The 15,645-nt window shown below is 42.5% G+C and overlaps 1 protein-coding gene across 1 annotated transcript in view; it reads right to left on the reverse strand.

Annotated features, from left to right (window-relative positions):
- LOC146983080 (Na(+)/H(+) exchange regulatory cofactor NHE-RF2) overlaps window positions 1-14,199 on the reverse strand; it is a 28,760-nt gene extending 14,561 nt beyond the window's left edge. Inside the window, exons 1-2 of the mRNA XM_085784466.1 lie at window positions 13,520-14,199; window positions 12,767-13,060 (exon numbers count right to left, since the gene is read on the reverse strand). Of these exons, the coding sequence (XP_085640592.1) occupies window positions 12,767-13,060; window positions 13,520-13,726 (501 nt within the window). The 5' untranslated portion in view covers window positions 13,727-14,199. The remainder of the gene's footprint in view (window positions 1-12,766; window positions 13,061-13,519) is intronic.
- Between the last annotated feature and the right edge of the window lie 1,446 nt (window positions 14,200-15,645).

The following is a 15,645-nucleotide window of genomic DNA, read 5'->3' on the forward strand; positions in this document are numbered from 1 at the left end:
ACAATGTTGACATGGTGACGGTTAAACACGAGACTTTCCGCTAACGGCATGTCTTCACAGCACAGTAAGGGATATTAATGCTGCCCATATTAATGGTATAGCTTCTACATTAACGAATATCACTACCTCCTTCTGTCAGTCTCATCGTGGTTGTATTCTGCCGTTTATTGTTGTAAAGGTCAAAGTTATGCCTCGATTTCATGGTCACAACTTTCAAGAATGTGCTGGAGGTGTATTTTTATTCTAAGCAGAGCAGTAGTTATTCACTTTTCCACAGATGATCACTTTGAATGGACAGGGGCAGCATTTCTGTTTTGCAGGAAAATGCACAAGGCGAAAAATCGTAGCATGAAAAGAAATTCAGATGCCAAACTAGATCCAAATGTATCCATGCTCCCTCCTTCAGCAAAAAAAACATCTGTTTGCTTATGGATACAAACTTTGCTTACTGATGAAACTGACATTGATGTTGATGTTTGTTGTCATTCAGCACCTGTTGATGACGGCTGCAGCTGAGCTGTCAGGCTGCATGATGAGCTGTAGGGCTGAAGCTGCAATGATGTGAAACTCAAACATATTGTGGTGGTGTTACCGCTTAGGGCCGACCCCGTCACTGAGCACAGATGAGATCATTACAGACATTAGGCCACTCAACTCAATTTATTGCATGAATAATCAGCAAGAGAAGACTCTGCCTCTCGGGTACAGTGTCGCTTTGTGCTTTAAAAGAGACTTTTCTTCCTATTGCACAGCATTTGTGATCTAAATAATATATATTTCACTGTTGTCCTTTGTCACAACAGACCACTTACACTCTTGTGTTCAACATCGTGCAAGATGAAAAACTACAAAAAAATGAAAAATCACAAAACTTATACCCACTGACTGCCCCCCTCCCTCCCCCAAAACACACACACACACACACTGCTTGCACTCAAAGCAATGAAATATGGAGGCTGAAGCTACTGGCCAGTGGCCACGGAAGAGCAGAAGTCATTGTTGCCCACATGAATTGAAAACTTTGCTCTAACGTGAAGAGTATGTGCAGAAGCTCCATGGTGTGGTCCTTAAAATTTTCCAACTGCTGATCACAGCAAATTCAAACAAACATATCAGCCCTGTTTCTTCCCTTTCTCGGCCCTGGATCTTCTCAGGTCGATTGTGTGAGTGGGAAAATAAGTGTTACTAAGGATCTACACAGCACGCTACATCAAAACCAGTCCATGAAATGAGTTTAAACTTCTCCACTGACCACATATTTAAGAAAATGTCTTTTTCTTTTCCCTCAGAGCAATTTTCTCCAAATGGAAAAGTGTTTTTTCCCCTTGAATTTCCTTGCAGGGAAAAATAAGAATTTATAGTCTTAGCTGACAGTGCTTTATTTAAGACTTAATAGGACCACAATAAGCCAGTTTTGCAATATTTTGTCTATTTAAAAAGCCAATGACCCAGAATCCTGCAGTTAACTCCTCTCCCACTAAAGTGACTTTACTCGTTGTGTGTGTGTGATGCTGTATCATTATGAAAAGGATGAAATGCAGCAAAGAATTATTTGAAATGATCTGATCATGTGCTGATTTCTTTTTTAATTAATCAATAATTAGTTTGGTCTAAGAAATTAAAGTTTGTTGTGTATGTAACATCAAAGAAAAGCAGAAATCAACCGGTGTGAGAAACCGAAATCTGAGAATGTTCGGCATTTGTTATTTCCCTCCCGATGCATGAAAACGTCTCATTTCACATTCATTCTCGAGGCCACGAGTTCTTTAGCAACAAATGTACATGTCACAGATTTAGTTTCCATGACAAACTGCTGTATGAAGTTAAATTCATTTCCACAGACTCTCTCTTTTTCACGCCACAGAATAAAAGCATCAAAGGCTCTGACGCAGACCAATAACACGGCCAAAATCATACTCGGTATCAGCGTCCAGATAAACTGACCTGTGTCAAAACAGACTCATCGATTTCAGCTGTACGATAACAGGCGCCTCAACATATCTGAGTGTGTCTATTTCATTTTCATGGCCAGAGCATATCATGAGGTTGTCAGTGAAACTTTGACAGGACAGAAGTCAAACCGACAGGTGGTCCGAGCCCCTCTCATGCATCTTCTCCATCTGTCTCCCATAATCTTTCTACACTTCATTCTTCCTTAAGCTCCAGTTTGTTTTGCATTTCATCCGTCCGCCCTCCATGTCATGGTATTTCATGTCTTCCTTCAGCCTGAATTCTTTAACCCTCTCTTCTTTTTTACGCTCTTATCTTTGAGTGCCTTGTGTTATCACGTGTAGTTTTCAGCAGCAGCGGCGAAGAGGCTGCAGTCAGATAAAACATTTCTGCTGATTTGCATTTAAATGTCAATTTAAATTGTGTGGGCTGCTGGCGACGCTGACACACTCAGCCGTTATGTGTTGCTATGTGTATTTTCATCCATCTGTTTTTCATGCTTGTGATTGCACGGTAGGTAACGTTGGTGATGCAATGTGTGTGTGTGTGTGTGTGTGTGGGTCCACACCCTTGTTATCAGTGTGTGGCAGATATTACCTCGTCCCTCGGGAGCCTACGGTGGTGGTAGTTGTGTTGGTTTGTGTGTGTTTTTCTCAGGGGGTTGTGAGTGTGTAAAAATGTGTGGATGATGCGAGTATAAGCTTTAACAGTCACTTGTTTTAACTGATTAGTCAGAAAATGCATCAGCAACAATTTGATAATCGATTAGTCATCAACATGTTTTTTCTTTTAAACATAAACGTAACAACATTTCTGATTCTAGCGTCTCAAATGGAAATGTTTACAGATTTTCTCTGGCTGCTCTGGTATGAAACCACAGCATATATCATTTGGTTTTGGACTGTTTGTGTCGGACTTTTCGGACATTTATAGACTAAACAATGTCCAGTTCATTAATAAAATCCTCTGCAGATCAATTGTCAATGAAAATAATCATAGTTATGTGGTTGCAGCGCTGCATGTGTGTGCATTTAAACCCTTATGGGGAGGAAGAGGTTCTGTACATGTGACATTTGTAGAGACACAAACATGCTATGCAAGGGGCCTCACAGATGACACCAGGCCAAAAAGTTACGTACCTCTGTGCATGTGAGTGTGTGTGTGTGTGTGTGAAAGTTTCCTCCACTTTCCTAGGCCCAGTGAATCAATTGGGGGTGGGGGTTGGGGGGGGTCCTGTCTGCCGCTATCCCACACACATCCCATCTCCTACTTTCATCACATACTAACATCACCTCGCACACATAAACTAAACCTCTTGCCGTTTGTCAAGTGTTACTCAAGCATCTGTACAACTCCCAGTTGATCCATAAGGATACGCAGCCTCTCTCCCACAGCATCCAGCCCACTCCCACAGACGGAGCAGAGCATGGTCGCAATTAAACTGATACAAGATGCCGATGTGTGAGCTCAGCGAAACAGAGCATGGGCCAGTGAGACATAAGAAACAAACATGAGTGTGTTCTTTCAAGTGTGTGTGTGTGTGTGTGTGTGTGCGAACACTGCATGGATCAATGTGTGGGAATGTGCACTGGCTCACAGCTGTGGGCGCAGGAGGGAGCAGACACAACCTGAAAAAAAATGAACATGAACATGCTGACTGGTCAAGGGGAGAAAATAAACTGTGTGAAAAGGCACAGTTGTGACACCTAGACTGAAATTGAGAGTGAATTTGCTGCTTGTCAAGGACGTACAGTAGCTCACAAGGTTCAAAGCTCTTGTCACTGCTTTCAAGGACTCCTCGATCAACAACAAGAGTTCATTACAATAAAGAATTTCTTGTTTGTTTCTCTTTTTCTCCCTCTGTGTTGTATTTGCTGGTGATGCTGTTGTGTGGGCAGCAGCACAATGATCGATCCTCATCCTGGCTAACAGCCGACCTACGCTCCACTGACACTGCCATGTCCAACAAATGATAGCTAAGAGATGAGGCTGAGTAAATGGAGATGAAGTGGCAGTGGGAGTGTTTCCCATATTTATTGGGCTGGAACCACAGTCATAAAATACCCAAGTAAATGAGCTCTTAAAAGGATTTAAGAGATGAGTCCCAGATAATTCAAAGATGGCAGGAGGTGGTGGGTCTGTTTTCCCTCATTCTGACCCAGTAAGCGCTTTACAAAAGTAGTGCAATCTATAAATAATGCTGAAGATTTGGGTCAAGTCTTAATTGCTACAGATACAATTTGTGGTTCAGTAAAAAAATGTTACAGATTCATAGTTGGTATAATTATGGTTCGGTTCATAATAAAAAAAATCCAAGGCATTTACAGCACTTATCAAAAACAATGTTGCAAAGTGTTTTACAAATAATAAAAGTTGACAAGAAAAGGCAATTACTGTAATGCAGAGATAGAGGTTCATCCATATGTTTATGTTACAGAGTTTGAAGCCCTTTAGGTATGTATATATGTGAGCCTATATGTCCCTTTTGTTTATAGGCTCACATATATACATGACTGAGTCAGAGTCCTTTAAACGTAATGTGTAAAATCAGTTTTAATCAACTGGAAGTCAGTGCAAAGAGGCTAAAATTGGGGTTGTGTAATCTTGTTTCTTGTTAACAGTCTGGCTGCAGCATTCATTAGGTGTGAGTGGGCGCTGCTACAAAATGAGTTACAATTCATTCTGGAAGAGACGGAAGCATGAATAACTTTCTTCAAGTCAGAGAGTGATATAACAATCAAAATGACAGGATGCTGATGAAAACAGAACTGGATTTCTGGATTTCTACTACATGGGTTTCTACCACTGTAAGCTAAGTGAAGGCGAACTGGTTATTTAAGTTGTTGAAAAATTCTCGTGTGTTCACTTATACTTCATTGAGTTGGGAGGAGTTATCAGACAGTCAATCTGATGTCAGTCAGACAGATCTGAAGGATGTCAAACTGCAAGTGGTTCCTGATTGTGCAGATACATAAAGTTGCGTGTCATCTGCATAGCAACGCAAAGACATTTTGTGATTATCGGTCGCAGTGGAGACAGAGACAAAAAAAACAGAAGAGGGACTAGGAGGGGTGTAGAGATACTCCACAGTTCAGAGTGGGGGGTAGGTAAAGCAACCAAGAGCTGTGTCTGCAACTCCTATAATGCCTCCTAGATGACAAACTAGCGCTGGGCGATTAATCCAGTTTTGTTTTAGATGAAGATACTCTTCTCCAACATTATGAAAACAAGATAATCAAGATGAAATCATCATTGTGTTTCGCAACAAAGGTGTGTGTCTGTGTGTGAGTGTGTGTTAATGTGTGTGTGGTAGGGGGTGGGGGTATGAAATACCAGAATGATACCGATTAAAGTAGTAGTGTCCCTATTATGTGATCTTAGGCAGTTTGCCAGTTCACAGACTTCCTATACACAGTAGGGAGAGACTCTGTCTTGTTTGGCTGCTATGACACTCAGGTGTCTTCAACTCATAAGTGTATATAACTGGAAAAGCTACAAAGACACAGTGTTCCTGTTTGTTGTCTCAGTGCTACACTTTGCATGGAAACCAGATTGAAATATGAGATGATGGAAAAGGTTGTGCTCTTTATTATTTCATATCAAATTATGAGTAATGTAACTTAATCCATGACACAGTGACACAAACATTTCCTGTAGTGGTCAAAGAATTATTTTTGTTAGTGCATGTGAGCGGAGACAGGGTGAGTCGGGTCAACGTCTTCTGGTTCAGCGAAGGCAACGTTTGAATATATTATCAGCTCTGCATGGGGAGATTACAGATGGAGACACACAGCTGTGTTCACTCTCACACACACACCCACCCACACACACATATTAAACACAATACACTCAATTGTGCGCTCGTCCCCCCTGACATTACCCACCTTACTAAATTCCACTCTTTATTGATTCCCCCAACACACACACACACCCGTCTTCCCCGCTTGTGACCCTTCCACATACAGGTCATGTTTTTACCCCAGGAATTTAGTATTCCCCCTCTTTCTCTCTCTTATACACATGCACACACTGAATTTGGACCCCTGCGTCTTGATGTAACACTGTTGGTATTCAACAAAGGGGGGGGAGGGGGTCCCTTGAACACCAGCTCCAGATGTTAGTAACAAGAATCACACACTCCATCACTCTCACGTCTCGCCAATGTGAGGTCACTTAAGATCAAATTTAGTCTAATTTATTCTTCACCTGAAATCTTACATGGGAAAGGATATAGATGAAGTATTCACCTCCAGCCAATGGGAAGAGTTTGGCTGGTTGGTATGCCAGGTTAAATAAAGATGAAAAAAAAAAAAAAAATGAAATGCCTCCTCTCTGCCAAAAGGAGAGATAGTTTCCACACTACCACATCCACTGCTGCTGCTGCTCAGCCCTTGAAGTAAGATTACATAACCTCAAGCAGCTTATTTTGTCAAAGGAGTAAAGAAACAACCTGCACACTCGTCTGGGTGGCAGCAGAACTCGTGCACAGATGATCACACCGGCCAAAGTGCTGACTACCTCCAGACAACTTCTGCACTATAAGCTGTTTCATTAGAGCTGACAGGCAACATCTTTTCCCTATTATCACTGGCAAAATAAGACACTGAGCTGAGGAGCAAGGGCTTGTGAGAGCCTGACCTGAGCCATCATCTCTTTTCAGATGAAGTAACAGCCAGAGAGGATCATGTTTTAGTTGCAATGACACAAAGAACCGATGTAGTTAATGTTGTAAAGCAGAAATGAGCAGTCCATCTCATCATAACAACCAGGACACATCAGAAAAAACCCGTTTGCTACGCTCTATTTAATAATAATAATATCAATGTAGAAATCACAGTTTAATGCCAAACAGTCACGTTTTTCTTCTGTTTATTCTGACCAGCGACCTCTGCTCTGCTGCTCTTCCTCAGAGATCCACCAGTGTTGCTATTTGTGTTTATTCAGTCCTCACCCCATGACCTCAGGCCCTGACCCTTAAACACTGTCCTCTCTGTCCATGGTTTTCTCACGCAGATCGCTTTCGCTCAAATGCCACAAAATGAATTAAACATATGAGCATTTACAGTTTGGGATTTTTGTTGAGACTCTCTTGTGTCTCTCTTTTCCATGGTTTGTTTGCTTCTTCTCTGCTGTTGTCTCATCACCTGTGACACATGTGTACATGTGATATATAAAGTTTGTAGTTGTAAAACAAGGTTTGTGAATCATTACTTTTTCAAATATGGATGTTATTGCAAAGAAGCTTTTACAAATTCCCACACAGCACAGAAGATCTGACCAATCATCAGGGTTTGGTTCTCTGATATGTCAAAGATGATTGAGTCTCTGAGTTACAGCGCTGACTAAAATCCACAGATGGGAATTTGTTGAACAATATGATGTCACAGTGGAGTTGAGCTTTGGATATAAAACATCATTACCTCATGATTTTATCCTGTTAGATGTCAAAGTGGAATTCGGTCTGTAATTAGCAAATGAATTCTTGTGTTTTAGGCCAAAAACATGTTCTGTGAGGTCATAGTAACCTTTGACCTTTGACTACGAAAACCCAGTCACTTCATCATTGAGGCCACGTGGATGTTTGTGCCAGATGTAATGAAATTCCCCCTCGGGATTCCTTAGATATCATGTTAACAGGGATGAGACGGACACGTGGAGGCGTGGCTAGTCTCTGGTCACGGCTGTCACCAGGTATAAAATGAAAATTACATCAGTGGTCACGTTACCAGCTCAACATCGACTGTAACTGACTCTAATCTGAGTCCATATGTGCTCCTCATACACAAACACGCATGCAAACTTGTACCGTGTGTTAGATCAGTCCTGCACACTGAATAACACATATGAGCCTTTGAACGTCACACAAAGCTGTGTTACATTCTCGACCATGAAAAGATAAACAAACACACGCACACACCCCCTCCTCTCTGTAGAACTGTTTAACACATGTGTGTCTGTACTCTGCTCGAGGCAGACGATCACAAGCAGAAGTTTATTACAACACAAGAGTGCTGTTCACATGTTGATGCTACAGCACTTTCATCCTGAGCTGCATCTGTCTGAGCTGAACTTTATATGATGCTTTCAGCTGATTAACTGTTTTATTGTATTGTATTGTATTTTTCTAAGTGTAACCTTGTTTTCACTTTTAGCACTCCCCTCCCCCCTCCCTTTTTCAGGCTGTACTTGAAAATAAGAATTTGGTTCTTAATTTGCTTGCCTGGGTAAATAAAGGTTAAATAAATTAAAAAAAGCTCCAAAGCTCTTGGAAATAAAATCATTAAAAGGTCAAACTCATCAAGGCCACACCAAGAAGAAGAAAAAAGAAACACGCTGCACACATATCGCATCCCTTTTCTTGTTGTAGGTCTCTCTCAAACACTATACAATGTCTTATTGTGCAAAATTTCAGTGTATGTTTTTTTTCTTTCCATTGCACTAATTCTGCCATGAGCCGTCACTATGGCAACGACTTTCCGTGTACTTCCTAACACAAGCCCGGTGTGACGAAACCAGGAGAGCAGCAGCAGGCCTGGAAAGAACAACGACAAAAGACCACAATGTGTTGTACATGAGGTGGAGGCCTCACCACCAACAGAGAAGAGGGGTCTATTATTCATATGTCTACACATGTCACTCATTCTTTTTTCCTCATCTACTCTTGATTCATCCCAAACAATTGAGTCATGCTCTACGTGCTCACCAAGCAGGTCTCTCTCTCTCTCTCGGTCTCTCTCTTTGTAAGTTAAAAAAAGGTCCTAGTGAGAAAGTGACACCTTACACTTAATCTGCATCTTCAGTGTTAATGACACGCCCACATCGCACACCTCGGTGCACGTGTGCCGGTGCTAATGTGGAGAAAGACAAGCACAGAGACAGGGCACTGACACCTCAGGTGTGTGTTAAGTAAGATGATCCATCTCATACGTTAGTCACGTTCTTGTCCTTGAAATGCCTCCCCCCCTCTCCCCTTAAGGACTGGAGGATCAATAATAATGATTGTAGCTGTTAAACATGTTGAAGTCTGCTGGCGACCATCGTGCTTTCAATCTAAGGACTGAGATGACAGCGAAGGAAGTGGCTGAACTGAGCTCATGCTTAAATTTGATATGGTTTCATGATTTCCTCTTTTCTTGTCAGCGAGTGATGAACTGAGGGCAAGACAAGATTTCTTTAGTGGTGTTGGTAGTAGTGTTTTTTCCTTAACTATGACATATTGTAAAAGACGCAACATGCAATACTTACACAATTGCTTTGAAGGTGGAAGTTCACTGATTTACATGCTATTTTTTCCACTTCACTTAACATTAACCTCACTTTTACCACACACAGTGAAAAAGAGGAATGTCTGCACATTGACGACTGATAACAGCAGGGCCAATAGTTGATGTAGCTTTGAACTTATAAACACCGGATTTCTAGCAGCCCAACATGATTAAGCCGCTGAATGAGGAAATGAAACTGTGTCCATTATCTCGTATAAGAATGCAAAAAGCATGAAACTATTGAGCTCTCCTTACAATACAAATTTTATAATTAGAAACTCTAACACTTGTACATCATAAACTCATTGATGTATAAGAAGCTAGGCTATGCAAATATTACATACTATACATATTTTATCGTCTTCCAACAGTGTGGAAATGATGTGATTAATTTGGTCTCATGATTGAGTGATGTGGTTGATGGTAAAAGTTAGATAGTATAATTAGCTGGACATTAAAAATAACCCTGAGATTGCTCCAACAACAAACACACACACACACACACACACATGAAAACACACCAACTTCCCCCCAAAAGTCTCTCCTGGACTCTTTCTGCTGTGTCACAAATCAAGATGAAGGTAAACATGAGAGGAATGCAGCAACAGAAAAGAAACCTGGGGGATGAGTGGTCATAAAAAAGAGAAAAAATACAGACAGAGTCCAGTAACCTGGGGAACACACACACAAACACACAGGAAAGCTCCAGTGGGGATATTTATTGGGCAAATGTGGAAGTGATTACAGTTGCAGAAAAGGTTTCTACTGTGTCCATGTACATGCCTCTGTGTGTGTGTGTGTGTGTGCGTATGGTCTGTAATGTGTGTCCTCTAGGACCTTAGACTGTAATCTGTGGCTGCAGAAGATTCAAGCGCACACATTGTTTTCTTTAGCAGAGCTTTTGGAAGCCCGACACCGTGGGCCCCTGCTCTAACAAAAGTGAAGAAACACAGACCCCCCCCCCCCCCCAATCTGCTTTCTACTATTTGGGCGGCCTAGTCATGGTGTAAGTTCGTGAACTACAGTTTCCATGATCAGCCAGTTTTGAGGGATGTAAACAGGAAACATGATGCTGCCATGGAGTCAGTTGGTTATCTGTGGGCTACGACTTAAACCCTAGAAACCCTGTTTTAAAGCCAATAAGTGTTTACATTTCAGAAAACTAAACAGAAGACAACATAAAGTTGTGACGTTGTAGAGAGCATCTTTTTTCTCTGATTGCTAAATGGATTTGTGGACATTTACTTGTGATGGAAATGATGTATTCAGGAAGTCCAACTGAATCAAGCCCAAATTATGTATTCAAAATACTGCAACTAAGTACTGGATGAGTTTTACACCTTCACTGCCTCTGTGTGCTGCTGCAGCTGCAACAACTGTCTGCTGATACCCAGACCAAATCAGAAGCCAGACTCCCACAGCTATCTCCCTCTGATTCAGACCACCTGCACACACCGTCCCCCTGTTTTCCCCCTCAGTGTTACTGCCGCCCACCTCTCCCTCTGCAGCTCCTCTACACAGTAACATGCTACCTGGGACTATTTTACAATCCTCATCAGCAGAAGTAAAGGTGCTTCGGTTCACATAGACGTATCCCTGTGTGCACATACATATCTTCAATCACTGACATACTGGCACACGCACACACAGTGCCAAGTGGTGGGAGACATAGAGGGATGCTCTATGTCTCCCACCCCTCACTACGCTGCAAACCAGCCAAAAAAATCTTCAAGGTTGTTATTGGCTGCTCTCGGTCTTGGGTTAGCTCAGGCCAAGTGCTGTCTGCTCTCTATCCCTCCTTATTTTCCTCTTACCTTTTCTTTAAAAAAAATATAATAGGAGAAGAAATGTGCTGCTCTCAGCAAATCCGAATAAGAGGAATGAAACATCCCTCAGCAGACTGAGCTGACTTTTACAGCTGTGCAGGAATATCTATCTTCAATTTGATGATTAAAGTTTTAATTGCTGATCAGTCTGTTTTTCTGCTTCTGCTTTTGTTGTGGTGATTACTGTGCAGACTGCTGCATACAAAAGGACAATATGCTGCATCAGCGTGAAGTCTTGTGGGGCAGGACACAGAGACATTCACATCTTTACACACCCAGAAGGTACCAATCAAATGGAAGAGGAAAGGCTTCAGTGCTCCAAAGCTCTGTCAACGCCGCCGGCCTAAATGAAGCAGTTTGAAATCATTGTTTCAACAGAAGCTCACACATTGTCCTCCAATTCTCCTGCTTTTCGTTTTGCACCACTAATACCCGTCGGCTCAATCTGCCAAACTTTCTTTCCATTCTTTCATTAGAGTCATTAAAGTCTGAGAGAAACGAGAAACCTCCAAGCATTTCCTGAGCCCTAGCTGGGGCCGGTCCGACCCCACCAAGTGCTAGGATTTCTCCCCACAGGTCACACAGCCAGAATCTGAACAAAGACAAACACACGCATTTAAGATTTAACTGATTGGGCCTGTCACTGCTCTTGTAGAAACAGTGCCGCTCACATATTGGCAGGGCCAGCCTAAGTGAAAACACATGTTGTGTAGATGCAGAAAGCAGAAGTTGAGCGGCCTCTTCCCGCTGATAGGGAGCATGTGAAACTGAAGACGATCACATCGTTCCAGGGGAGACACAGCGGACGGAAACACATCCTGTTTTTCATGTCAACATGGAATAATCGAACAGTGAATAAGGAAAAAAAAGAGAAAACAAAAATTTCTCAAAAGCCTACTGAGCATTACGCAACCAACAGTGTCAAATACTATGTATAAATAAACACACGGAGATAAATGTGAATGGCTTTCAAAATAAAAGCGATATCTTGGTTATAAAACAGAGGCATTCAGAAAATCTTCCTATTTATGTTTTGTTTTTTGTTTTTTTTACGATTTCCTGTTCTGCAGAGTTGCCATGTTGTACATATCCACATTCCTAACTTCTGACGGGTCCTGCACTCTGACACTTTGTTGCCGTGTCTGACCTCCAACACAACATCTGGACCACTTTCAGCTTGCCTTGCCATGTTCTTCCCTCAGGACATAACACACATAGACAGACACACACACACCACACATGCATGAAGGCTGCAGAACAAGACAGAAACTCGCATGACATCCACTTGAATCTAACCTGAAACTGGCAAGGCGGTGAGAAAAGTCTGTGCAAGCTTGAGGAGAATCTGTTCAAAGAGGTGACTCACCACCTGCAATCTGTTCGCTAACGTATTTAATATTTTTATTTAACTCTTGTGTCTGAGAGATGACACATCTCGAGGAATGTTTTGTTTGAGTGTCTGGAAAGGTTGTATTTCTTGGCCTAATCCAGATATTCTTTGGTTTTCATCCTGCTGACACTGATAGATACAAACCCACCAACTTCATAGGAACTGTTCACTGCACGTATCAGTTTAAGATGAGCTACCTGGCACCTGCAGCTCACCACAGTTTCACTTCATAGTCTGAGAGCTGTTCCCCGTCAAGCGAATGAGGAGATAAAAGTTGAACACACTCTTATTTCTCCTAATCCTAAACGTCCTGCCTCGCCGGAGGGCCCGCTTACCTTCTTTGCAGCCTTCGACGGTGACCTCCTGGTGGGCTTCTGCACCTGGCTGCTGAGCACCACCGGCTGCTTGGACACTGAGCCGTTCTCTCGCTTCTTGCTGGGGGAGGATGGGACCGCTGACGGGGAAGGAGAGGGAGATGCTGGGGGAGAAGATGAGGAAGAAGGACCTGTCCCCAAAACTGCCATCTCCTCTGTGGCTGTGAGGCGCAGGCTTCGCAGGCTTTCGTGTGTCTCGTGGTCCACCACCAGCAACCTGGTCTCATTGTCCACGGCTTTGATCCGCTGTACCACCTGAGGCACGAGATGGTGTTGTTATTAGTGCATTGAAAATGATTGTCTTTGAAAAAGGTGTTAAGGAATCATGGCTGATAATGTTATAAACAGTGACCAAGGGGTGGAAACACCAGTGGAAGAGGTGAATACTGTGATAAAGCTAATGACATCCCAAAGTGGACAGTCTGAGTGAGTGAGTGAGTGAGTCTGCTGCTCTGCAAACAAAGTGACTGTGCAGGTGAGTCAGAAGCATGTGATGAAAAAGTGCAAAAACAAGTTTTTAATGAAAGCAACACGTGTTTGCATGTGGGCAAAGTAGTTAATAACTTGCAGACTGGTTAGTGTGGGCGTCTGGATGATGGGATGATAGTCACCATCCCATACTGCACTGTGTCAGGATGTACACACCAACCACCTGTTGATGTGCCTGTCCACTTCAAACACACACGTGAAGAGCTGCACTTCACACCTACTTACCTGGTGGTGTGTCTCTTTCTCCACGTTAGCCCCGTTCACTGCGACCACCCGGTCCCCCGGCCGCAGCCCCGACGCTTCTGCAGGGGAGCCGGGCTCCACTTTGCGGATGAACTGTCCGCTCTTCCCTTTCTCGCCATGCAAGTGAAATCCATACCCGTTCTCCGCTTTTGTCATGAGACAAAGCCGCGGTTTCCGCTCGCTGGCCATTTTCCCCCCGTCGCTTTAAACCTCCTGCAGAGTTCAGCTGAAGCACGATAATCGAAATGCACAGATGGGGAGTTTAGGAGAGCGGGCGCAGGGCTAAACTTCCACAGAGCGTAAACATATCTGCCCGATACGCACGCTCTCCCCCATACCAGAGCAACACAAAAACACAAAGTTGCAGCTCCAAAATATAGTCCAGAGGAGTAACTCACACAGTGCACTAACGCATTCAACAGGGCAGAAAAAGTTCAGCTTAGAGAAAACGATGCGAGCAGCGGTCCACCAGATCTCTTGTCTCGTGTCCGAGCTCCAGAGCCTCTCCAAAACTGATCCGCCTCATGCGTGCACAGACCTCACAGCCTCGGTGGAGCATCATTAGTGTTCCCGCAGACGTGTTCAAGTCGAAGGGATCACCTACTGTAGCCTGGTGTAGTTTGCACCCCCCTTGCACCAATAGCACCACCCACCTCCAGCCCGGCTACCTGTTTGTTTCTCAGAGGGGAAAATTCAGAGCAGAGGCAGGAGACTGAAAATTATACAACACCGCCCCTGGGTGGTGGGAAACTGTGGAGGGAGGATGAATAACGGGACCAAAGTAAATAGCAAATAGAGGATACAGCCATGTACTTAGGGATAGGCCTGCTACTACTGAATTTATGTCAACATTTCTTATGGAATAAACACAATGATGAAAATCACGCGAATAATGTTCACCAACAATCTTAAAAGAAACAACAACATGCACATCATATTTCATTAAGAGAAGATTCAACAGAGCAGCTGTGCTCCCATACTCCCTCCACTGCAAATTGACAGGGGAAGTCCCTGTAGAGGCCTACAAGCACAGATGCTATTAACACTACATGATGAAAACAATAGGCCATTCTATAATTATAAGTAGCTATTCAGATTGGTGTATGTTGTGTTGTGTTGTCTTGAAGATGGTTTAAACAGCTCTGCTACATTACCAGTAGTGGTGTTCCTGATGTTTGGAATTAGTTTTTTTTTTTGTTTTTTTTCTCCAATTGCTAAAACACAATTTTGCAAACTATCCTGGTTTTTATCAAAATACTTTACACAATTCACAAAACCACACACCCAAACTGCAAAATAGCCCACCTCATATATCCTGCAAAAAGTCATTGCAACATATGTACAGCAGATATATTTACATTGGAGTGAACAAAAATATGTTCACAAAACAGTAAACTGAAGAAGGAAATTGAAAAAAATATAGAAAAACTCTCACTCTTCCTCCCCCTCTTATTACTTCCAGGTGTTTGGTCAGGAGGCACATACTACTATATGGCCAATTGGCTCATGTAGTGTCATTTTGAATGGCAGTGTCTTGAAATGGCAAACATGTGACTTTATGTCAGATTTTTATGTCTTATGCAGAGAGCAGTGTTCATGCATTTAAAAAGTGCCATTTTGAATTGCAAAATGTGTCTAAAGCAGAACATATTTAAAGTTTTGGAGACTTGAGAGGAGGTTTTGCTCTCTGTGTGCTAGTTTAAGTATTTGTGCTATATATGCATGTCATTTTAGTGTGTTAGCAATTGGAAAGAACTGTAATACAGTAATTAAGCCTGTGCTGGCTGGCATTGATAGTATTCTTGCAGTTTCAGGTTGAGACCACTAGAGGGCAGTAAATATTCACAACATAAACACTATCACTGTCCCAGCACCTCTGGTTAGTAAGTTTAGACACCTGTGCTTTACTACAGTTTTTTCTAACAAGAGTGTGAAACCAGTGGTGCATAAAAATAGTGTTTAAAGCTCATATACTGTAAAGACATTAAAGCAGGATGGAACACATATTGGTCCAAAAATTGGTCCAATCTCGATGTCTGCGTTAAGACATGTCAAGTGACATAAAATACTATCTTAACACATCAGACTGGAGGAAAGAATATGGGTAG

The sequence above is a fragment of the Trachurus japonicus genome, chromosome 8 (assembly GCF_045865225.1).
Source record: "Trachurus japonicus isolate A0001 chromosome 8, Traja_1.0".
NCBI classification, from domain to species: Eukaryota; Metazoa; Chordata; class Actinopteri; order Carangiformes; family Carangidae; genus Trachurus; species Trachurus japonicus.